This window comes from Gouania willdenowi, chromosome 16, assembly GCF_900634775.1.
Source record: "Gouania willdenowi chromosome 16, fGouWil2.1, whole genome shotgun sequence".
Taxonomy (NCBI): Eukaryota; Metazoa; Chordata; class Actinopteri; order Blenniiformes; family Gobiesocidae; genus Gouania; species Gouania willdenowi.
In genome coordinates, this window is record NC_041059.1 from 435,431 (window position 1) to 460,713 (window position 25,283).

Genomic DNA, 25,283 nt, shown 5'->3' on the forward strand with positions numbered 1-25,283 from the left:
TCATAGCTGCCTTATTGGGCCACAAAAAATGGGGGGGGATGACAATTATAATTAAATAAATAAATTCGGAATAAATAATTAGACATATACTTGAATAATTGCAAAAATAAATACATATAAAGAATATTAGAACTAATTTTGTCTTTACTATATTTTTATATTCAATTATGCATGCTTTGTGTATATATATATATATATATGCATTTCCACATTTCTTTATTTACTACGCATTTCTGCATTACATGTTAATTAAATATATTAAAAAAAACAAAGCAAACGTACAAAGTCATGATGCACAGACTTTATTTCAGCAGTGAGAATCTTCACATGGTCTTCTGTACAACACTGTTCCCTTCTTTAAAAACAAAACAATAACCAAGGTATGTACAAAAATAAAACATTTCAAAAACGCATACAAACACAAGACAGGAAAAAACCATTAATGCATGTACGGAGATGGTGTTTTTTAAATAGTGATGCATCCAGTTCCATGTTTATGTCATAGATTAGTGAAAGAAGCCAGTAGCACCATCAGAACGCACTTTGCTTCCTCTGATTTTTCACATGAACAACGGCTCTATGCAGTGCAAAAAACACAATTAAAAACACACACAAAACAACAGTAACAGTAAAAAGAAAAGGCAGACAAATGTGTTCAAAATCTCTCACCAGGAGAACATTTTGCTTTAACGACACTTTAACAGAGAAATGTTTTTTTTTTAAATCAGTTTAAAGTTGTTTAAATCAAAATGTATCTAAAGCGCAGACAATCATTTTAAAAGACGTGTCAGAGCAAAGCAGAAATGTTGTAAATATTTGTTTTCTGTTGAGTTTTAATTTGGAGATCCTTCATTATTCCTTAATTAAACGGTTAGCATCCTTCAGGAGCTAATGCTACACACACTTTATCAACAAAGACAAGGCAAGAAGTGAAGGCAGACGAGCAACATGTCGCTCACACATCAGTCCAACAATGAGTCAGCATCAAGTCCTCGTTTTCAATGAGATCCACAACCGTTTCACAATCCGTTTGTTAGTTGAACTGCTAATGCTAATGCTAGTCCTGTTTGTATTATGATTGTCACTCTCTGTGAAGCAGTGGTTCTCAACCTTTTCAGCCCAAGAAGACCCCCAATATGGCAAGAAAAAAAATCATCTTAAAGATGTAAATCCTGGTTTTAATCACTAATAAAATGGTTCAAAGTGACCAAAAATGGTGGAAAAGGAGGTGAAATGGGATTTTAAAAACCACAGAAATTGGTTAAAAGTTGTAAATTAGAGTTGATAAAAACAGACAGAAAAGGTGGTAAAAAGAGTTCAAAGTGTCAATATTGGAGCAATTAGTTTAAACTGGTAAATAATGGACATGACAAATGGTAAATGTGGTTAAAATGGCAAAAAATAATCATAAAATCTGGTGAAAAGAGGTTAAAAGTGACAATAATGGGTCAATATATGTGACATTAGGTGTAAAAGTGGTAGAAAGTGATGAACATGTCTGGAAAGTGGAAAAATGTGTAGAAAAGTCATTAAAATGTGATGTAGAAGTGTCAGAAATGTAGCAAAAATACTTTAAAAGGAGCAAAAATGTGACATGAAAAAGCGATGAAAATAGGTTAAAATATGATGAGTTTGGTGGAGTTGTAGAAAAAGGGTAAAAATAAATATTCTTTGTTTCTTGAAGACATGCGACCCCCTCCCAGAGTTTCGCGACCCCAAATGGGGTCCTGACTCCCAGGTTGAGAACCCCTGCTGTGGAGCATAAAGCACACGTGGTGAGTGGCTCCTTTGTCCAACACTTATTTCTTCTTTCAATGGATTTAACAAACGTTTGGTGACGTCTGATTGGTTGAAGCGGTTGTAGCTCATTCTACTGACACCAGGGGGAGCTCTCAGCCTCACACACAGTAAATCAATAACATTAATACAATAAAATACAGCTAGAGCTCATTTTACAGTGTATGTACATGTGTTCAATACACTCACATCCATCCTCATGTTTCTCTCAGAAAAACCCATGACTTTACACACTTATTTATTAGTGTTTATTTATTAATATATTCTTCGTTGTTGTTGTTGTTCACATGGCCATGGTGGTCAGGTGCTGATGCCCCAGCAGCCCCTTACGTCCTGCGCCCCCCCCTGGGTGCCCGCTCCCGTTGCCATGACCACAGTACTCCTGGAGGTTCTGGCGCAGCGTGACGAGGGCGGAGCCTAAGCAGGCGCGGTTAGGGGCGAGGACGCCGCCTGGTAGCTGGAGGAGAACGGTGGCCACGCCCGCCATGCCGTCGTCCGTGGGCTCCAGCGTGATGGGCCCCACCTTAAAAGAGGAGTAGGAGAAGCCCATGAGCTGTGACAGGAAGGGGTCGGAGCGGCAGAAGTGCTGGTAGCCCCCGCTGTAGGTGGACGGGTGGTGGTGGTGGGGGTGGGACCCCAGGGTCCCCCCGGTGGTGCCGGCGTAGTGATGGCTGCTCAGGTAGTGCAGCTGCCCGCTGTTTCCCCCCAGGTGGTGGTGGTGATGGTGGGCGGGGTTTCCTGAGCCCGAGTCGTGTTTGTAGGTAACGGCCCCTGCCCGGCCCCGCCCCCCCACCACCACCCCGCCCACCTTCCCTGTGCGAGCTTGAGCCAGCGTGACAGCTCCGCCCCCTGAGGGCAGGTAGATGAGCTGGGGCTCGTCCGGCTCCAGGTAGATGGTGAGTTTGGCGAAGGGTCTGGACGCCATCTTGGTCATTTCCTGGATGTGGCGGCGCTGCTCGCGTCTGAAGTCCAGGAACTGTTTGACCTTCCACAGGAGGACGCACACGGACAGGAAGAGGAAGAAGCAGGAGAAGAAGACGGAGAAGAAGACGAACAGGTCGATGTGAGCCTGGTCCTGGCGTAGGAACAGGAGCCCCTGGGACTCCCCGTGTTTATCACCAGAACCCACGCCACGCAGAGCGATGTAGAAACGACTGGACTTCAGAGAGTGGACCTGAGATAGAGGAGATAACATCAGCACTAAATACACCACCACAGACATTGGTGGGTCACACACAGCTTTTTGTCTTTTATTTTGAAAGAAACTTTTCTTTTGACAGTAATGCTGTGAAATGCATGTTGCATATGGAGAGAAATTTGTCTTTTTTATGCAATTCAACAAAAATGGATTTGGAAAAAAGATTTGCAAACAAAAAAAAAAAAAAAAAACAGCATTTAAAAGAAAAATAGTAATGATAGTTTTGTTTGTAAATCTTTTTTTAATTTCAAATCCATTTTTTGTTTGAATGCATAAAAAAGACACACATTTCTCTCCATAGTTGCACAGGAAAATATATAGATTTATGCTTTAAAAAAGATTATATATGTATATTTTTTTTTTTTTTTTTTTAAAAAACTACATTTGGTTGGATTCTTAAAAAAAAAAAAAAGTGTGTCACGATTTAATGACCATGGAAAAATGTGGGTCCCAGGGTGAGACCAGCTGAGAACCCCTGGTTTATCAGACAAAGTGGGATGAGAAACATTGAAATAATTACAGCAGGATTTTTCAACTTCTACTTTGGGGTCTTGACCCCATGTGGGTTCTCCTGAAATCTCCAGTAATAATATTTAAAATGTAGCAAAAATACATTAAAAGAAGCAAAAATATGGAAAGAAAAAGTGATGAAAACAGGTTAAAATATGATGAGTTTGGTTTAGTTGCAGAAAAAGGGAAAAAATAAACAAAAATGGGTTCAAATTGTTCAAAAAAAATTCTTAGTTTCTTAAAAGGGGACCCTCTCACAGTGTCCTGCAACTCCAAAATTAATAACAGTAGTTGACTATTGTAGTATTATTTCTTCATCTTATTATTATTATTAATAAACAGGAACATTTGATAAAATCTGAACAAAAACATAAAAGTGTAAAGTGACTGTAAATATTTCCTGAAACGTATTTGGGTAAAACCAGACTCAGTTAATAATGACTAATAATGTACCTCGTGAGGGAAGGTGATGACCACCCGGTCCCTAACTCCTCGGACCACCAGCACAGTCTGAGGTTTCCACACGGTGATGTAGCTGATCAGACCCTCAGCTCGCTCCTCTCTCAGCTCTCTCTCTGCTCCTCCAGCTTTGGCCTGCAGCTGCAAAGGATTGTGGGAAATGAGCTGCCCCCCCAGGTTGGACGAGGCGTTAGGAAACACCTTGATGGGTGACGGCGGTGAGTCCTTCTCCGAGGGTGTGGCGGCGCCGCGGGACTCATCCTCTATCCTGATGGTGTGGATCCCCGTCCAGCGGTTCACCTCCACCATGAAGGTGTCGTGGGAGTTGGACACGTACACCTCCACCTCCCCGAAGGTGACGTCGATGGTGACCCTGATGTCCACGTTGGTGAACTTTGGCTGCGCGGCGAAGAAGACGGTGCGCCCCTTGGGGAGGTTCCGTATGGAGGGGAGGTGGAAGCAGTTGGTCTGGGAGGTGGGGTCAAAGCAGCACTCTGTGTCCACGTTGAACTGACGGTAGCACTGACGGCCGTTCACCGGGGTGCCGTTAAACGAGTCTTTGCACTTTGCACACTGGAATACACAGTTTAACCATAACAACATTTAGAGGAACTTTTAACACTTGAAAACATCGCTGAGCCTTATTTTATTCTTTAATCCTTCTTTTTTTGTTTTATCTGAACAAAGTCACTTTTAATATGTGGACCAAAGCTGAAAAAACATACTTAAGTTAATACTAAGGGTTTCATTATTCATCCATTAGCTTAATTAATAGATTTATATTCCTACGATCCAACTACATGGATCTGTGCTCGGCTAGTTGTCCTTCCTGATCACACACATTGATCTAAAATGGTTTTCAAAAGTAATCAATGGATACAAGTAAATAACTGATACATTTAATCACAGAGTTTATATGAATGTGTTTTAAAGCTCTTTTAATAATAAAAATGTTAGTGTGTGACGTCATGGCCACGCCCCCAGCAGACAACTAAACATAGTTACAGATTGAATTGTTGTAAACGAACCAACAACAAATCGTGATTCAAAATAAATCATAGTTAATACACAACACTGTAGAAATTAGGGGTGGGAGAAATAATCGATGCGTCGTTAATCAAACATGGTAATCAGTTATTGATTCATACATTTCCAATAATGGTTTACTTTAATAATGACTGTAGAATAATATTTCAATGGATTACTTTATTTAGTTCATGTTTAATAAACTTTATACAGTTTATCATTTAGATTTAAACTTGTTTTTTATTGTGCGATGCCTAAAGATTCCCACCATAGGACAAATGCTAGGTTATGTTTCTATTGTTTTGGTGACTGAGCTCCTGTTTACACAACAACGTTTTGCCTCTGTTTCCGTTTTTGTTTTCAAAATGTTCTGCATTCATACATCAACGTTTTCAAAACGATCTCTGTTTACATGGGACCGCTGTTTACATGAGCAAACACAATAAGAGTGTTCGTATGCGTCAGTCTTTGGATTTAAACTGAAATTCTCCAACAAAGTGTTGATTTATTTCATCATCACTTGGATCAGAGGAGACATCATTCATATCTCACCAGATTCTGACCAATCACAGAGCTGCTCTCATACTGAGAGATATTTGACCAATCACAGAGCTGTTTTTTAACATGGACTCTGGTTGGACGCTACGCGGTGATGGTGATGTTTACTGAGGAGGTGAATGGAGGCTGTCCTCTGGTACATGAATAAATGATGTTATAAAGGTGTAAATGACTAGTTTGTGACACGTTGTGTTACTGTGTAAGTCACATGTGCAGAGCAACTCTCTGAGCTGTGTGTGTTATAGCATTAAACCTCTACATAGCGTCTGTGCGTGCTGTGCACTGATGTGAATAGTGTAGCAGTTTTGGGTTAAGAAGAAAAAGAGAGAACGTCGTTATTCTGGTTCAGGTCGTATTCTGACGGCTACGGGTCACGTCTGACATTATAGGTCTGATTAAAGCTTAAGCTAAAGCTAACATCTGAGGCTCTGCATCCCATCAGTGAACATGCCTGAGATACAGGAGGTATCATTTCCCTGTTTACACGGACACGGAGCAGGTAGCGTTTTCAAAAACTTCCACTCTGGAGTCCATTTTTAAAAAGTTCCATTTTAAACCCTAAAACGCTGTAGGCATCTAAAAGCACCGCCAAAACACAACAAAACGTTTTCACGAGAATATGTAAACAGGGCTTTAGCAGCAGCTCTGTGTGTGTGTGTCCACCTGTTGTCTGTAGCAGTCCTTGCGGTCGCTCTGGGGGCTGCTGAGACATGATGACGTCTCCGTGTTGTTCTGACAGGGACACCCAGTGCCGTCGTGTTCATTACACGTGTCTGCGTGTCCGTTACACTGGCACCTGCAGAGAGGGGGAGGAGCCTCTAGTAATCAATCACACCTTATCCAGGAGTAGAAGCTTTACTCCTCCTTCAATACGTTTGTGTTTGTAATGATAAACAATGTGGACGTTTTAAAGCTGATTATTTTAAATCAGGGGTTTCAAACTCATTTTAGTTCAGGGACCAAATACGGACAAGTTTGACCTGAAGTGGGCCACAGAGGTTGGGAATCAAACAATTGAAACATTAGTGCTACTTTGTATTTCCAAGTATAAATGATATAAAGTCTGTGATATTCAGTATAAAACCCTAACAATATCAATCAACAGGTGACAGGTAGGGGCCATATGTTTTTAAATTTGGGGAAATTTTGTCAAATAATTTGAGGATTAAGCAGAATTTTGGAAAAATTAGGTTTGTTCCAACAATTCAAGATTAAAAATGACATCCATGGTGTTATATAAGCATTAAAAAGCTGAATGTGAGACAAATTCAATAAAACTCCACTTGAATAAATAATAAATAACGTTATACTTCCAAATACATCTGTTGAAATGTTATGTTTTTTTAAGTGTATGATTTTGCATGGATGCCAATATTAATGTTTGGATATGATACAGTGATTTAAAATTAATCCCAATTTCTGCTTCATTTTAATAAATAATTCATATGAAAAGTTTCTATTTTTTAATATTGTCAACATTCCTGAGCTTAAGTTCTTGTGGAAGTTTCCCAGATATTTTACATCCCTAATGAGATTATTACACAATGATTCATGTTTACTTCACCCTGTGGGCTGATTAAATGTTTAAAAGGGCCAGATTTGGGCCCCGGGCCACAAGTTTGACACAAGTGCTTTAGGGCGACTCATTAAACGTTACTCACTTCTCACATTTCCCCTGTAGGAGGAAGTACCCACTCAGACAGCTCTCACACTTGTCTCCTACGCTGTTGTTCTGGCAGTTCACACACACAGCGTTGTCCTCAGTGGGACCCTCGGACACCCAGTTCTCAATCTGAGGGACAAAAGAAAAGGGACAGAATTTAAAGCCCATGTGTCAAACACAGAGCAGCACAGAATCTAATTTGGCCTGTGGGACAATTTATTTAAATAGGAAATGACAGGAAATACATTCTTCATTAGAAACATTATATACAATATTTATTGATATAAACAAAGGTTATAGGTGGACATTTTATCATTTTAAAATAAGGAATCAACTTATATGGTGGAGTGACTTATCTGGGGTTTTTTTTTTTTTTTTTTAAATTAAGTCTGGGAACTAGGGTAAAAGTCTGTTTCATTATTTATTTATATATATATATATATATATATATATATAAATAACACCTCTGCCATCAGTGTGAGGTGGACAACATGATACTTTTTATATCAAACGCAGCAGAATAAAAGTTCATCTGTTGGTCGTTCTGTGTGATGAGATTAAAACATATGAAGCTCTCGTCCTAGTTTCCTCGTAAATATCCAAATATCACATAAACAAAACCAGATTTCATTTCACAACAGAAAAACACTGCTTGTTTGGTTTTTCTGTTTCTGGTTTTAACTTAAAAAAGCTAAAAAACCAACACGTTTTTAATTTTTTCAATTTGGTTTTGAAACAAAATAACCAAAGAATGAAGGGAACACGGATCTGATTATTATACAGTTGTTTACATGTGGTAGTGTTAAACAGTGAAAAACAAACTGGACTGAATGTGTCCTCAAAGATCTGCTCACGCTGCTGGGGTCCAGAGGAAACAGTCGTGGGTTTTCAACCGTCTTCTTGTGTTCGTCGCGGGAAAGACACACCACGCTGTTTCCTTTGCAGAAGTCACGACACGGATGGCACGTCCCTCCGGCCTTAGCCGAGCCCACGAACAGAGGTTTGCACTTCTCACAATGCTTTCCCTGGAAAACATGGAAATAATAACGTTCCTCAGACACCAACGACCTAATAATAACGCTAACGATGACGTCAGTGTGAGAGCTTACGATGGTGTTGTTGTGACACTCCAGACAAACATCTGGCTGACTCACTCCAGCACAGTTGCTGTGTTTGTTGCAGCTGCACTGAGAGGAACAGTTTTCTCCCACAAAGCCAAAGTGACACTGACAGATTCCTGGAGACACACACGTGCCGTTCACACAGCCCTGCGCACACACGGGCTCACACTGACCCGACACGCTGTGTAGGGAGCAAACACAGAGTCAGTAACGGAGTGGAGTGTGCACCATGTTTGGTACAGGGTGGGAGTCAATTACATCTTCAATTATCCATGTTCAATTACAACTCAATTACCATTACAGTGAAAATCAGTTTTCCCAATTACAATTGAAATTATTATTTTCCCCCTGAAAGTCAATTACAATTTTGTTGTCAATTACTAAACTTCAAATTCAATTAATCACAATTACTGAGCTTTTAATAAATAACCCTTATTAAATGAAACCTCCTTCTCGTGTTAGCTTTCTGTTAGCATCTCTAATGCTAACGGGTCCATTTTAAATCATCTGTAAAATACACTAATAAATATGATCTATCATCTTATTAGTTTCTCATCTATTGGTTACCTTGTTAGGCTTCATAATCAATGAATATATTGCTAATAAGGTTGTACAACTTAGGTCAATCTAAATAAAATACTCCACTTGAGATGAGCTTTTCATAAATGTGAGCATCAAACTTGTACAATATATATTCATAGAGATATTTTGTTTTACGAGAACAATGTATTTGGAAATGTTCCATTTTCAAATACAATTATAATGATAATTGAGCCCCAGCCTGCTGTTACATGTGTTTAACGTGTGTTTAACGTGTGTGTGTGTGACCTGCTGAGGATGTATCCATGCTTGCAGGTGCAGTGGTATCCCTGTGTGAGGTCATGACAGTCCTGGGTGCTGTTACAGTGGTGATGGCCGTTAGAACACTCGTTCTCCTGTGGGCAGTGAAGGAACGACCAGCTGCTGTTTCTGAGGGGACACACACCCTCACTCACACCTGGGACATGCACGCACGCACACACACACACACGCACGCACACACGCACACACGCGCACACGCGCACACACGCACACACGCACACACGCACACACGCACACACGCACACACACGCACACACGCACACACACGTTTGCTTTCAGGTGCCTGTGAAAAATTAGTGTTAAATATTCATTTGAAGGATTAATTAAATCTAAGGCTACAGTTATATGAGATTTTGACAAAGGATAAATGAATCAAAACATAATAAAGTGTAAGTACACCCTAAAACCACTTTTCCCTGCTGAATACATATATGATTAAGTATGAAGTAATGTAGTTTATTGATCCTAGTCCCACTCTACACATTTTAGTTTAAGTTACATGTGTCAAACTCATGGCCCGGGGTTCAAATCCAGCCCTTTGGAGCATCTAATTTGGCCCGCAGAAGTGAGCGAAAATTACAAAGAAAACATGAATTATTGTGTAAATGAAACTAAACACTCCTGATGCTTAAATCACATGATTGCAGTAGTTTTTAGTGTAAAACTGTTGAATAAGTCGTACAAAATCCTTTAATTTTCCTCAAATTATTACATAATGTTTCCATTAATTAAATAGAAATTGGTCACAAAATCTAGGAGTTTAAATCCTGTTAGGACTGATATCTGTCACTTGTTTCTTACATATTTTGTATTTCATGTATATGTAGAAATGTAAACTAGGACACAATAATGTTGTTAGTTAATTGGTAAAATATCACAGTGACTGCCCTCTTTGGGTTGAACGCTGCTATTAAAATAAAATATTTCTATTGGCTAAGATTAGATCAGTCACTGTTGGCCCCGCCCCCTCCTATCAAAGATGAAGATGAACTGGTTTCCTCAGTGAGCATTAATTGTCAGCTACATGTGGAAATGTGCAGCGGTGTGGGGGCGGGGCTACTGTGACTGACTGGGCGTGTCTTAACTACACTAGGAGCCACGCCCATAATCAAGGCATTTTTTTTAATTTCTCCTAGTGGCAACTCAGCAGACCCCTGGGGGTGGATGAACACTATAAATGATTATAATCAATTTCTTTGGTTAAAAACTATTTTAATGTCCTCCTCACCATCGAGTCCTCCTTGCATGCAGTGTCCGGCCCCGTTCCCTCCGCGGGCAGCGCACCAGCCGCACTGAGGTCTGGAGATGCAGTGGGAGCACTGGGTGAGCTGGGAGCAGTGGGGGGAGCAAGAATCCCCCCCAGAGAGCAGACGACCACACTGGCCTGCTTCACACCTCAGGGGCACAAACGAGGGGCTCATGCACTGCAGGAGACACAGAAGTTAGTGTTGGTCATCATCTATAGTTACACTACAAAACCAGGACCAGTTATAGTTAATAATTCATTACAATTATAATGCAATTACAATTGTAATATATATGTTTAAACATCTGTTGCTGTTGTAATTATAATTGAATTGTAATTGAGTAAAGATAATTGACTTTAATTGTAAGTGGCATAGAAATATAAAATATATTATATATTATACATTGATATATATATAATATAAAAATCAATTACAATTTAATTAAACTCAAACCTGTTGAACCATGTTACAGTTCTATGCCTTATATATATATATATATATATATATATATATAAATATATATATATATATATATATATATATATATATATATAGCCAGCTCAATGGCAAGAACAAGACCCGGGCAATAAACAGCTACGCCCTGCCAGTAATCAGATACCCTGCAGGAATAATAAGCTGGCCAAAGGATGAGATACAGACCACAGATGCTAACCATGCACGGAGGGTTCCACCCCAAATCCAGCACCCTGAGACTGTACGCTAGCCGTAAGGAAGGAGGCCGAGGACTAGTGAGCATGAGAGCCACTATCCAGGATGAAACATCTAAGATCCATAAGTACATCAAGGACAAGGCTCCAACAGATGACGTGCTCAGTGAATGTCTCAGACAATGGGGAACAGAAGATGAGGTGCTGGAGGTTCCATCATGGGAGGACAAGCCCCTACATGGGATGTACCACCCAAACATAACTGAAGTGGTGGATATCAGGAAATGGTACCAATGTCTAGACAGAGCTGGACTAAAGGACAGCACAGAGACACTCATCATGGCTGCACAGGAGCAGGCCTTGAGCACCAGAGCAATAGAGGCCCAGATCTACCACACCAGACAAGGAGGTGCAAAGAGGCCAATGAGACAATCCAGCACATAACTGCAGGGTGTAAGATGCTGGCAGGGAAAGCTTACATGGAGCTCCATAACCAAGTGGCTGGTATAGTGTACAGGAACATCTGTGCAGAGTATGGGCTGGAAACCCCAAGGTCAAAGTGGGAAACACCTCCAAAGGTGGTAGAGAATGACCGAGACAAGATCCTGTGGGACTTCCAGATACAGACGGCCAGAATGGTAATGGAGAACCAACCAGACATTGTGGTGGTGGACAAAGAGCAGAGGAAAGCCGTTGTGGTTGTCATAGCAACACCGAGTGACTTCAACATCAGGAAAAAGGAACACGAGAAACTAGAGAAATACCAGGGGCTCAGAGAAGAGTTGGAGAAAACCTGGAGGGTGAAGACATCAGTGGTGCCCGTGGTCATTGGGGCACTCGGGGCAGTGACCCCCAAACTGGAGGAGTGGCTCCGATCCCAGGAAATACATCAGACATCTCAGTCCAGAAAAGTGCAGTTCTAGGAACAGTAAAGATACTGAAGAACCCTCAAGATCCCAGGCCTCTGGTAGAGGACCTGAGCTTGGAGAAGAAAGAGAGAGAGACCGCCCACAGTGGGTGAGGAAGAGTTTTTTTTTTTTTATATATATATTAATGGTATAGTGACAGAAAAAAGATTCAGACGCCCACACCATAATTATTAATACCAATATATTAATTGATTAGAAAGCCAAACAAGGCAACCAAAAGATGATAAACTAATTAGATGATAGATAATATTTATTAGTGTATTTTACAGCTGATTTAAGACATGGGTCAAACTGACCCGTTATTAGATAAGATTAGATTATCCTTTATTTTATGCCACAGTGGGTAAATTCACATTTTACAGCTGCCAAAGACACAAAGAGCAAGCAAGAAAGCTAAATACAAATACAAAAAAAATATAAAAAATAAAACAAAAAATAGATATTGGTCAAGATAACAGTACAGAAAAGATATAAATAAGCAGTAAGTGGGGTTTTACAGTGAGTACAGAGTAATATTGCACATAGTAAGGCAGTGGAAGAACTTTATTATTATTAATATTCACAGTAAAACAACACTCCAGGTTTACCTGCTGCAGGGCCACGCTCCACACACAGTGCTGCCAACCTCCATCAGAGCCTCGGGAGCCCAGGCAGAGGGTGCAGTTGTGCAGGGTGTGGCAAGGGGGAGGGCAGGGCAGGGGGGGGGACGACTCCACCTGCATGGGGGACACGTTGAGCAGAGCGTAGCTGAAGCATGTCCAGTCGTACGTGGGGTTCACGCTTAGGATGCGCCTCGTCTCGCCTGAGGAAGACAAAACAGCTCAGATTTATATCCTAAAGCCTCACAACAACCATGACACTCCACATTCTGAGCCCCACATTCTGATAGGGCTGCACAATGAATCGAATTTTAATTGTGATCACGATTTTGGCTGCCACAATTAAATTAACCCGATCGGTAATACTTTATTTACATTTAAAATACGGACTCTTTGGTACATTTTAAATTATTGGGTTAATTTTATTTTATTAATATATTTTTTATTTAAAGGAGACATATCATGGTTTTAAATCCTTCCTTTTTACATATAAATCATACAGTTGTGGTCTATATAAAGTGGAACTGCACTGCTTGGGTCTGAATTCCTCATTATTATAGCTCCACCCCTTTTCTGATGTGCTTCTGAGAGCAACTCGTTTTGGTGCTGTCTCTTTAAATGCAAATGAGACACTTCATACCCCGCCCCCTCTTCAGGTGACACTCAGTTCAACTCCACCCTGCTCGGCCATTTTTGTAGTTTGATAGAAGAGATACGGCTATGTAGCGGAGCATAAACTTATTATTCAGAGGTTATTTACAAAATGTCAACAACGTTAGACTTGTCCATCCAGCCTTACATGTTCCAGCCAGAGTCTGACCCAGTGGAGCGAGATGAAAATTAAGATGATGAACCTGCAGAACCCTAACAAGTGAGCTAACACAAGCACCGAGCTAACGCTAGCGCCAAGCTAACGTCACGAAATGTATTTTAATACAGTCTTTTCAAAGACAAAAACGTCAAAATGAAATGACTAATGAAAACTTTAGACTTAAATTAAATCACGTAGGCCATATCATCAAGGATCTAAAACGAGCACACAGCGCTAACATATGAAGACGGTGCAACTGCTAATGCTAACAAAACAATGACAGGGACGTCTTATCATCATCACTTTTTAGCGTTATTTACAGCTTACCGAAGTGCTCTGTTCATCGTCTCCAAAGATAGAAGGAATTGAACCCTCAATCAGACAAAGTCTTTCTGTAAATCCTTCTTTATACTGGTGGAGGTTGATGAAGCAGTCATCATTGAAGTGCTTCACACACACAAAAATGACCTTATCCACAGATGTGGTACATTTCTATAAAAAATAAAACTCAACCAGACACTTTGAAAAGGTTCTGATGCTGGGAGACGGTGTAATGAAGCGTGTGGGTTACTACATCCAACAACCCAACATTTTGACTTATCCTCTCGTAACTTCTGCATCCTAGAGCTTGGACTACAAAATAAAAGCCAGAAATAAAAATGGTGGATTGCTCGAAGTGTTGGACCTGGAGTTGATGTCCTAATTTGGCAGTTCTGCTGCAAATACTGTGATGTAATAGTTCAAAAAACATAATAGAGAATAGAAAAATCGAAACAGATTGAAAAATATGACCAAAACATAATATAAAGATATCTACGGAGCACCTGAAGAGACTAATTTGATTTTTTCTGTACTTCTAACCACTCTAAATATACAACAAAATGCATTTAAGGGCTAAAAAAGTGGATTTAGCATGATATGTCCTCTTTAAGAAGCTTCATTTTGCACTGTAGACCAGGAGTTACCAACATTTTCTGAAACCATGAGCTACTTCATAGGTACTGTATAATCTAAAGGGCTAACAGTTTAAATACCACATGTCCATGGTTTCACTTTAATTAGAGGGTAAGATAATAAGGAAGGCTAACAATAACTTAAAAAAGTAGTAAATGTTTCAACACGAAACACTTAATTTCTCCTAATTTATTCAACTGTTTTATTTTCTACATTTCATAGAAAATCCCCATGTTGCTATTTTACTAGCTACTAACAAACAACATTTAACTAATACAATTTGTAAAATCCACCTTGTGTTTGTTAAAAATATGTTATGTCATACCATAACCCATACACCAAATCTGCAGCATACGTGAAAATAAACATTTAAAGATGGTTATTTTAACACTAAAACTTTATCAGCAGTATTTAACACTACTAAGAAATAACTACATCTTTCATCTGTATTTATCTTTGTGGGTTTGAATCATGTAAAGTAAATCAGATTTTAGATGGAGCTCATTAGTGACTAGAGCTCCTGAGAGACCCTCACATGGTGCCCACAGGCACCGTGTTGGTGACCTCTGCTGTATACTGTTTGTTTAAAAGTAATGTAATAAAAACACAGATTTTTCCCTATCATGATAAATAATTGTGATTACAATATTGATGAAAATAATCGTGATAATCATTTTGGCCATAATCGTGCAGCCCTATGTTGTGATTACCTGTGCGTTTGAACTGACGCGTCCACATGCACTTCCCGGAGGCGGTGCACTTGGGGCAGTCGGAGGCCTCGCAGCTCGTCTCCGTGCAGTTGCTGGAGAGGAAGATCTCTCTCTGGTTGATGCGACAGTCGTGCTCTGACGTGCAGCTGACTGAGCTGCTGATGCACGCCCCCTCTGGACAGTTGGTGCACCACTTGCACTGTAATGCAGGCTGAATAATGTAAAAAGGAGGGATTTTACCTCCCAGTTACACCCACGTAGTGGGTGAATTATGCTGCGTTCAACTGCACTCAGAACCCGGATAAATCTAATAAATCGAATCGGAAAAGCGCAATAAAGCGGCCCTTGAGCTCAGGACCCCGACCTGGGCAGGATCCAATCAGCCCGAGTTGATGGGAATGACGTTTTATCAAAATGGCGGTCCACACTGTGAGATGTAAACAGTCACTTTCTGTAGCTCTTATAGGTTCCCACAAGAGGTCAGACTATGCTAATTTAAGTTTGTCAAGTTTTATAATTATAAAAGAAAATCCACAACAAATATGTAACAGCGTTAAAAATGTAAACATGTATTTAATAATTATTTTAACATGTAAAAAGAATAATTTACCTTTGAACTGGAGGTGAACGTGTGCAAATAAAGGGAAAGAGTCAAGACACAAAGTATGGTGATGAAAATGTAAATTTTCTGCCTTGAAGAACCTGTTCTACAACTGGTCAACTAGGAGCACACTGTAATATTATTTATGTCTAGTTGTACATTTGAAATATGTAATTTGTAACTTACTGTATATGTTAATGTGCAGAGTTAAAAACACAGCTCTTGTGTTGTCCCATTTACAGTTTTCACAGTGTTCTACAAAGCTTTTCTACTGCTGAGAAGAAATGAATGCTTGTGGAGTCGCTACACTCACTCCTCAACTTTTACTTTCATGTGTTGTTTAATTTGTCGTTTATGTAACTAAAAGTGTAGAATAACTTCGTAGAGGTGTTTTCATTCCCCATCAGTAGTGATGCCGTGTACTTCAATGCATTCTTTCTATGGTTCAATGACAAAGGATTCCCCTCACTGGTGCATTCAAGTCAAACCTAAAGTATAGGACGTTTCTCTCTCTCTCTTACCCTCCAGTAGCTCATATATATTTCCCCAGAAAGCATTTTTGCACCTCAAAAAATATAAACACAAACAGAGGTCAGAGGTCAGTCATGTTATCAGAGCTACTGAATGAAACACATTTAGGAAGATATTGACGACTCACATCTTTAAGAGTGCAATCGAACACAGCATATTAAGTAAGGAGTTTGAACTTACCTGCAATGAACCGGAGAACGTTTTAGGGTGTCTGGCCAGGCACTCGCTGCATGTCTTTAGTCTGCGGCACTGGTCTGGTTGGCGAGGGGTGGGGGAACAAGGCGACAGGCCAGTGAAGCAGCTCAACCTGAGCCCAAACAATCACACGTTTTATTCAGCAGGTGCAAAAAAGAAACAAAAAGATAACTTTCAACTATAAAAGGAAGGTATTTATTCAGCTGATCACCTTTCTGCCACATCGGAGGACGTACAGTTTCCTCTGCACCAGACGCAGCTTCCTGTGGTGGCGTTGCAGGCCTCAGGTGTGGGCAAGAGGGTACAGGGGTCAGAGGGCACGGACAGGGTGAGGAGTCGGCCCAGTGTCACCCCGTTGAACCCCCCCGACAGGAAGAGTCGACCCCCCCATGTCGTCATGGCCAGAGATACTGAACGATTCACAGGGTTCCCAAGAGCTGAGACTGAAGAACAGATGGAAAATTATACTCCTGCCCTGTAATTGTGTAATTGATAAACAATTACAATTATGACGTAATCATAATTACATTTTAATGTAATTGTTTTGCTGTTTTAATCATAAATACATTGTAATTAAGTTCAGATAATGAACATTGTAGTTATAATTGGCATGGGATTTTGGAAATTAAAAACTGTCAATTACACTTCAATTAAACGAAAAACTGGGAAATCATGCTACAGTTCTAGGTCTTACACATATGTAGTTAATGAGTCTAAAATCATGTTTCATATCAAGTTTATATATACAATATAAATCTATGGGTATAGTGACATACAAAAGGCTCGGACACCAACGCCATAAATATTAATACCAATATATTAATTGATTAGGAAGCCTAACAAGGTACCAAGAGATGAGAAACTAATTAGATTATAAATAATATTTATTAGTGTATTTTACAGTTGATTTAAGACATGGGTCAAACTGACCCGTTAGCATTAGAGATGCTAACAGAAAGCTAACACAAAAGGAAGGTTACCTTATTTACTAAAGACTCAGTAATTGTTATTAATTGTAATTGAACTTTAGTAATTGAGAACATAATTGTATATAATCAGTTGTAATTAAACAAGAATAATTGAAGACGTAATTGTAATGGCAAACATACACACACAGAAACACACCTGGCTGTATCCAGGTGTTACAGTTGATCTGGTACAGTGACACAGAGTTACTATAATCTTCTGATTCTGTTCTCCCACCAACGATGACCATGGTGTCTCTGATCAAAGCTGCAGCGTGGAAGAAACGGGCCAGAGGCTGCAGAGCAGACACACAACAGGAGGTTAAACTAACCAGTTAAACTAACAGGTTAACCAGTGACTAGTCTGAATAATAAACAGCTCCTCACCTTGTTCCCCTGTGAGGGCACTAACAGGGACCAGGTGAGGTTGGGGTAATACAGACTGTACAGCTCTCCTGACGGCTCCACCGTCTCCACATGGAAGCGATATCCACCAAACACGTAGATGGCATCGGTTTGCTCGTGGTAGATGGCAGAGTGGCCGTATAAACCTGGAAGAAGAGAGGTTAATGGGAGGTGAAAAAGTGTTTTTACTTAATGTATTTATTTATTTTTCACTCGTCTTTGAGAGATATTTATTTAATTTCTGTATTTGTCAATGTTTGTCTCATAGGACCTGACACTATGTTGTACGGTGACCCTGAGGAATGTAAAAAAGAGAGAACACACACAGAATACAAACACAAAAGACAATTGAGTGTGTAGTGGTTAATACGTTAGTGGTATGCAGGGGTATAGACTACTTCTTCTACAGGCCACCTAGATGTGTGTTCAGTCTGCTAAACTTTAACTGTGACTTTAACTAGAATAAACCACATTGAAATGCTGTTCAATTAAAAGATCTGGGAAGAAGGTAGAGGAAAAACCTTGGAAAGACAGACATTTCTCTCCACATCCGGGTCACTGCACCATATTGTCTAAGCTTTTTTCTCTGCCTTCTTCTCTGATCTTTTAATCCAACAGCTCCAAGGACAGACGACAAGATTAGTATAATTTTAATGAGGTTTATTCTAGTTACAGTCACAAGTAAAGCACTAAGCACATGTGCAGGTGGTCTGTGGAAGAAGTAGTCTATGTCTAAATCTCACAGTCATCTTCTGGGCTCGGCCCTCTCCTTGCACCGTACACATGAGAGGCTTATATAGATGTGATCTAGCTCTATAACACAGGGCAGACCAACAATGTGTGTGTGTTCAAACCAAAGCCACAGAGTGTCAGGGCCTACAAGACAAACACTGATAAATACAGAAATAAATAAAGATATGTGGTCTGGTTATAAGAGTGCCTCACAGACCTGTGGGTGGAGTTCCAGCGTGAGCAGAAATGCTCCAGTTCCCAGAATGTGGGCTGAACTCCAGCAGGTGGTGGTTGAACCCATTTTCTGGGGAATATCCTCCAATCAGAAGCACCGACGAGTCTCTGCGCACAGTTAGTGTGTGACCAGCCACCGGAGGCAGCACTGAGCTCTGTCAGAGGTCACACACACATCAACATCAGGACTTCTCTAAGCTTTTGCATTTCTTCAATGGGTGGAATAATCCCAAACCTTGTGTTCCCTCCACACCAAACTGCTGAGATTGAGACTCCAGGTTTCCATGGAAACGCCACTTTGAGTGACTCCGCCTACAACCAGCATGAAGTCGTGAGTGGCTCCATGGCTTCCTGAGGGCGACTCGTGACTGGTGAGCAGAGCAGACGCGTGGTGGTAGCGAGGCCCCGGAGTTAAACCCTCATCCACAGAACTGGTCAACATCTGGGTCCAACGACGCTCAGCCACAGAATATCTACACACACACACACACACACACACGCACACGCACACGCACACGCACACGCACACGCAGACGCAGACGCACACGCACACGCACACGCACACGCCAGAGAATGTTAAAATACTCACAGGTGGAGTTTAGAACCTAGAGAACACTCTAACCTGTAAACATTCCCCAGGATCCCCTCAGACAGAGAGAGACCACCGTACATCCACAGGTTCCCCTGAGGTCCAGACACAAGGGTGTGTCCCATCCTGTGCAGGAACCTGTGGGCCTGGTTCTGTCAAAGCAATACACAGTCCAGTTCAGTGTGTGTGTGTGTGTGAGTGTAGGTGTGCGTGTGTGTGTGTGTGTGTAGGTGTGTGTGTGTGTGAGCTCTTTCATCTGCTCATGCTCTTACCACAGTGAACGCCGTGTCCAGCAGTGTTTCCCACACCAGGCTGTTGGAGTCACGAGGAGCAGAGCAGTCTGATCCCGCCCATCCGTCAGAGCACACACACACTCCCAGAGACTAAAACAGCAACAAGAAACAACGTTACATCTTTATATTCTCAAAACAATGTAAAAGAATGTTAAAGCTGCTGCAGACCAATATTTATTTAATCAAAGACATATAGTAAGCCTCATTGATCAATATATAAATCAAGGATCTTTAAACAATATCTACACTGTAGGAAACCTTTTGTGTATTGCATTGTATAAGTTAAAATATGGAAAGTTTGGTGTAGTTGCAGAATAAAGTAAAAGATAAGCAAAAATGGGCTCAAATTGCTAAAAACATCCTTAGTTTCTTGAAGGCATCAAGCAGAAGGAAAATCAGCCTGTGGACAGTTAAGCTGGAAAAAGAAAACTGGAGATAGCTGAGAGGAGAAGAGGTGTTTGAATGGTGCACGTCTGTCCACGTCCTCCTTTTATAGGAGGTGGGTCTCCCCCTAGCGGACAGACGCGCTTCACCGGCCAATCAGGATTGGCAGATTGAAATAAATGCTTCTGAGGAATGTAGACAGAGGTTGTATCCCATAGTGAGACATCTCACCAAATATTATGAAATAGAACAGTGGATATTATTCAGATGAATAAATAAATGTGGTTATCACAAATTCATAGAACAATGGACCATCATTTTGCTGACTTTATGGATGGACCCCAAAAATCTCTCCCCTTTATTCCTTCAACCATTTTCAGGTACAGTGGGGGTCAGTGGTTCAGATTGAAGTGTAAAAACTCAAACTCACTGCGTTACAGACTCCTCTCCCTTCGGTGAGCCCACAGTCCTGAGGACACATGGGGCGGTCACAGGACGCTCCCCTGTACCCCTGGGGACACTGGCAGAGCCCCCCCTGGCACTGAGCTCCACCCGGACACACGGACGATGCCTCCTCCCCCTCTGCAGAGCTCTGCTGACATCGTCTGACCCAGAACGATGCGTTAAAGCCTTGAGGTTTGTTTGAAGAGACGTTGGCCTCGAAGTAGACTGAGATCAGACCTGAGAAGATCAACAGCATCCAATCATCTACTGCAGCTTTAGACACGTGTCAGAGATGTGTATGTGTGTGTTTAAATATACCCGAGGTGGCTTCAACTGTGATAGGCTCAGTTCTTGTTGTCCCACAGAATGCTCCAATCAGGTTGTGATCAGAGCGCACCACCCCATTGGCGAGGAACTGGGGAAGCCCGTCAAACACGTAAACATAGGAGCTCTGTGGAGAGGGAAACCATCAGTGTCTGAGCAGCTCGTAGGATCGTTGGCTCATGTCTGGACTCACTTTACAATGTGTGTGTGAGTCGGGGTGCAGGGTCACGGCCACGGGGGGGCACAGCTGCTGGGGCTGACACGGCGCCAGGTTCTCCGTCACAGACAGGACCCACAGGCAGTGAGAGAGGCCGCCTTTACCCTCTGAGCCACCACGCCACCCGAGAGAGGAGGACAGAGGCACCGAGGAAGAGGAGGAGGAAGAGGAGAGCAGGACGGCGCGGCCCTGACACTGACGGTAACACGTGCCGTTATTCCTGGAAGAGAGAACAACATCATGTGACTATAGCCAGACTAAATGCAGAAAAATAATACTAAATCAATGACAAAGATACAAAACAATGTAGTAAAAAAAAAAAAAGAAACAAGGAAAATGGTGTTAAGGACTAAAATAAACCTAAATTTATTTCTTTCAATCAGTTGCTGATTTGGAGACAGTGTCGGGATGGCATGAAATGGGTGGGACATGATGTTAAAGCTGCAGTATGTATCTTTTTTTGTGGCGTCACTTGATTGAAAATCCATAATAATCATCTTTGAGCATATGGTAATCTAAAGGGTTCTGAGTGAACAGTGAATATATTCTCTTTCTCCTGACCCGGTAAATTAGGTTTATAAATCCAGGAGCGTGACGCTGGACTTCAGCCAATCAGAGGTCTGTTTACAGAGTGCTCCATCAGCTGTTTTGGGCATTACTATTGGCCGCTCCACTGCAGTCAAGCGCGTTTACGTAGCATTGATAGTAAAAGAGTAATAGTGGACGTTCCAGCAGAAGTGAAAACTCTCCATTAATCCCAGATAAAGTCCCTACATTGGTCACTCGTGGCTCCACAGTTGGAGCGTTCACCAGGATACAGGTAAGAGACGATAAGTTTGGAAACTCTATTTTCTATAAAAGTTTCACGATTCTACATATTGCAGCTTTAAATGAGCCAATCAGAATCTTTGTGTGTTTGGTTTCGGGATTTGGATCTTACGGTTGTGGAATGGTGGGACTTAATTTTTTTATACTTGTTTCTTGCATTAAAAGCGCTATACAAATACAGTTCTGACTGATTGGGAAGATATATCATTACCAGATCAATAATACAAGTAGAAGTCATTTAATAGTTATAATTACAGCAAGTTTATTTTGTAAGGTTTTATTTATTCAAACAACTTCTTTCAGAAAATGTCTTTGATCTCCTAAAAAAGTTGTCTGAATAAATGAAACCTTAACATATATTATAATTGTATAGTTAACTAAAATAATCAGCATTTTTTCAACTGAAACTAGATGAGGACGTTCAGACAGAATGGATTAAACATTAAAAAGGTATGATGATTACCTGGGGTCTCCATAGTAACCAGGTAGGCAGGATTCACAGTAGGGTCCCTGGGTGTTGTGTGTGCAGTAGCACTGTCCTGTCTGGTTGTGGCAGTAACCTCTCAGTGGGTCACCGTGTCCGTTACACTCACAGGGAACGCAGCCCCCGCCCCCGGCCAGGGCGGAGCCAAAGCTACCAGGGCGACAGTGCTCACAGTGGGGCCCCGTGGTCCAGTCTGAGGGACAGGGAACATGTCAACACAAACACTCCAGGAACACTGGGAATAATGAGTGAATAATGGGCTCTCACCCTGACATTCGTCACAGATTCCTGGGGCTGTGATGCAGGTGGAGTGGAAGTTACATCCACAGTCCACGTCACATTCAACTCCACTCAGAACCAGGGTGGCAGGGTCTGAGGTCCAACCCAGAGAACACTCACACTCAAACCGTGGACTGCCACTGCACTGACCCTCACGGCACTCATTGTAGCAGCTGTGGGAGCAAATATAAAGCATTATTAATAGTAGGGCTGGGCTTTGACGTGAAACTAGGGCTCACAATTAATGAAATCTGATCGTCTGCAATATTTACATTTAAAATATGGGCTCTGCACTCTGTAATCGTGTATTTATTTCATTAGCCTTTGGAACATTTTAAATTCTTGGGTTAGTTTTTTTTAATTATTTTTTTAGTATAATTCTTATTTACAGCTTTATTTTTGAACTGTAAGCTCTACACATTATTGTTTGTTTAAAAGTAGTGTAATACAAACAGATAGTTTTCCCAAACATGATAAATAATTGTGATTATAATTGTGATTACATTATTGATAAAAATAATCAGGATTATTATTTTGGCCATATTAGTACATGAATCTGGTGATACGATATGATTCATGATTTGCATGTCACAAAACATCTCAATACTAAACAATAAAATATACATTGTGAATAATCACAATATCAACAGTTACAAATTTCTGCTTTACAAGTACAAAATGGTATGAAATAATAATAAATAAGTAAATGGTAACTAATGAGGGTGTAAGAAAAAACGATTTGGTGATATATCGCAATATTTCACCACGCGATTATCGTATCAATCCTAAAAATGTCCAAATAATTTTTTTTTTTAACAACAAAACTTTTTACTTGCGCTAACATACATAGCACCTAAACTCCCAGTCACTAGGTGTCAGTGAACGCACCATCAGACCTTGTTAAACTACATCACTCCTCAATAACTTTTATCTCCAGTATGTTTTATTATGTAAAGTATGTGGTTACTTTTTATTAGGAATTTAAGAACTTAACGGAATCAGAATCTGTTGTTGAAACAAAAGTTAAATTTTTTGTAAAATGTAGTTAGACAGTTTGATAATCATACCACTTGTTTTTTTTTATATTGGTGCTTGAATTACAGCTAATTACCATTTACTTATTCTCACAAGGTTAAAAAAATTAATTAAATTGTATTTCATATCATTTTATACTTTTATACTATAAATTTGTAATTACTGATATCGTGCAATATTGCGATGTATATCGTATTGTCTAGTATCAAGATGTACACCCCTAGTAACTAAGCTTTCTGACTTTTCCTGCACCGTTTATCCATCTTTTATGTGATAATGCACAATTTACAAAGTGTGATAACTTGACAAAAACCATCTGTGTTCTTACGTCTGGTTGCAGTGCAGCGTGCCGTCCCCGGTGAATCCTCGCTCACAGTGGCACTCGTAGGACGTGGGCGTGTTGATGCACGTGGCAAACGGGTGACAGTTATGGAGACCTAGTCTGCATTCCTCTACGTCAGGACAGGTTGGGTAGGACCAGATGGCGTCCTGCTCTTCATCCTCCAAGTGCTCCAAATCCAGCTCCATTTCCAGGGGCCGAGGAGGGGCCGAGGTCTGGGGCTCTGGGCTGCAGGAGTGAGAAGAAGTTCAATTCTGATTATTTCTTCAGCTTTAAATAATTAGGTTTCCCTGAGAACATTAACTAAAAACAAGGAATACAAACTAATGCTGGTTAATATTTGAATTAATTCTGTCTTATTTTGGGTAGTTTGGTATTTTAGTTTTGTTTCTTTAGTTTTTAACCTTGTCTGAACATGTACTATAAGCAGTGAAATCTTTATATGACAGCTATCCATTTTTGATTGATTTTTAAACAGATGTTGACAAAAATTCTAAACTTCAAAACTTCTGCGTTGCAAATTTTTCAGTCATACAGCAAAATATGAAATCCTAATCTGATCAAATATCTTAAAATAAGGTGATATTTGCTTAATTTTTTTGCCTGATAAGATATTTTTTTCTTACCAGTTGGTTTTTGTGTTGGATGTATTTCATTAACTTCAAGATAATTATTTACTTGTTCTAAGACATCTTTGTAATCCAGATGTTTCTGTTCTGTTAGCAGATAATTTAGCTCATCTTAAGTCAAATATATATGAGACATATATTGCCTTAATTTAGGATATTTCACTTTATTAAGATTTCACTTTTTGCCGGCACATGAGAAAATTCTGCCAAATTATTTCAGACAAAATTTTAGATTTAAAAAAGGAGCAAAGAAGCAGACTTTAAAATATTTGAAGAAATAAGAACAACTGACTGACTCGTAAGATAAAAACTAAAAAATCTTTTCTCTCTTACTTTGCATCTCGTGCTTCGGCCACAGCCACGCTGCAGTTATAGACGGATGGATCATCTATTCCAGCCCAGTCTCCTCTCAGACATCTGGAAAGATTGTTTGAAAACACAAAGAAAGTGATTAAAAAGCTTTAATCATCTATAACTGATCTGAGGATAGATCACTGATGCTAAACTCACTTTCCAATAGTGGGATTATTGTAGTCGCCGCACCAGCCACACTGGAACGTTCTGAGGCAGTCTGTGCACGTGCTTAAAGCTGAGCACTGCTTGCACTGAGGCACTGAGTGGACACTGGCAGACATACATAGAATGAGGATAAGACATCTATTG

General features: G+C 40.5%; 1 protein-coding gene across 3 annotated transcripts in view; it reads right to left on the reverse strand.

Annotated features, from left to right (window-relative positions):
* Positions 1–1,631: 1,631 nt before the first annotated feature.
* The window catches only part of megf8 (multiple EGF-like-domains 8), a 45,499-nt gene continuing 21,847 nt past the window's right edge, over positions 1,632–25,283 (reverse strand). For 2 of the 3 annotated variants that reach the window (XM_028470391.1, XM_028470390.1), the window contains 26 exons: positions 25,131–25,244; positions 24,954–25,037; positions 23,980–24,219; positions 22,605–22,789; positions 22,317–22,530; positions 21,002–21,245; positions 20,803–20,935; positions 20,471–20,721; positions 19,636–19,746; positions 19,397–19,515; positions 19,010–19,247; positions 18,758–18,929; positions 17,791–17,954; positions 17,564–17,699; positions 16,650–16,881; positions 16,424–16,550; positions 15,112–15,322; positions 12,625–12,839; positions 10,422–10,617; positions 9,161–9,329; positions 8,321–8,513; positions 8,066–8,236; positions 7,210–7,340; positions 6,212–6,344; positions 3,959–4,537; positions 1,632–2,971 (listed from right to left, as the gene is read on the reverse strand). In XM_028470391.1, coding sequence (XP_028326192.1) covers positions 2,081–2,971; positions 3,959–4,537; positions 6,212–6,344; positions 7,210–7,340; positions 8,066–8,236; positions 8,321–8,513; positions 9,161–9,329; positions 10,422–10,617; positions 12,625–12,839; positions 15,112–15,322; positions 16,424–16,550; positions 16,650–16,881; positions 17,564–17,699; positions 17,791–17,954; positions 18,758–18,929; positions 19,010–19,247; positions 19,397–19,515; positions 19,636–19,746; positions 20,471–20,721; positions 20,803–20,935; positions 21,002–21,245; positions 22,317–22,530; positions 22,605–22,789; positions 23,980–24,219; positions 24,954–25,037; positions 25,131–25,244 — 5,653 coding nt within the window. In that variant the 3' untranslated portion in view covers positions 1,632–2,080. The remainder of the gene's footprint in view (positions 2,972–3,958; positions 4,538–6,211; positions 6,345–7,209; positions 7,341–8,065; positions 8,237–8,320; positions 8,514–9,160; positions 9,330–10,421; positions 10,618–12,624; positions 12,840–15,111; positions 15,323–16,423; positions 16,551–16,649; positions 16,882–17,563; positions 17,700–17,790; positions 17,955–18,757; positions 18,930–19,009; positions 19,248–19,396; positions 19,516–19,635; positions 19,747–20,470; positions 20,722–20,802; positions 20,936–21,001; positions 21,246–22,316; positions 22,531–22,604; positions 22,790–23,979; positions 24,220–24,953; positions 25,038–25,130; positions 25,245–25,283) is intronic. The other variant, XM_028470392.1, reaches the window with a different exon arrangement.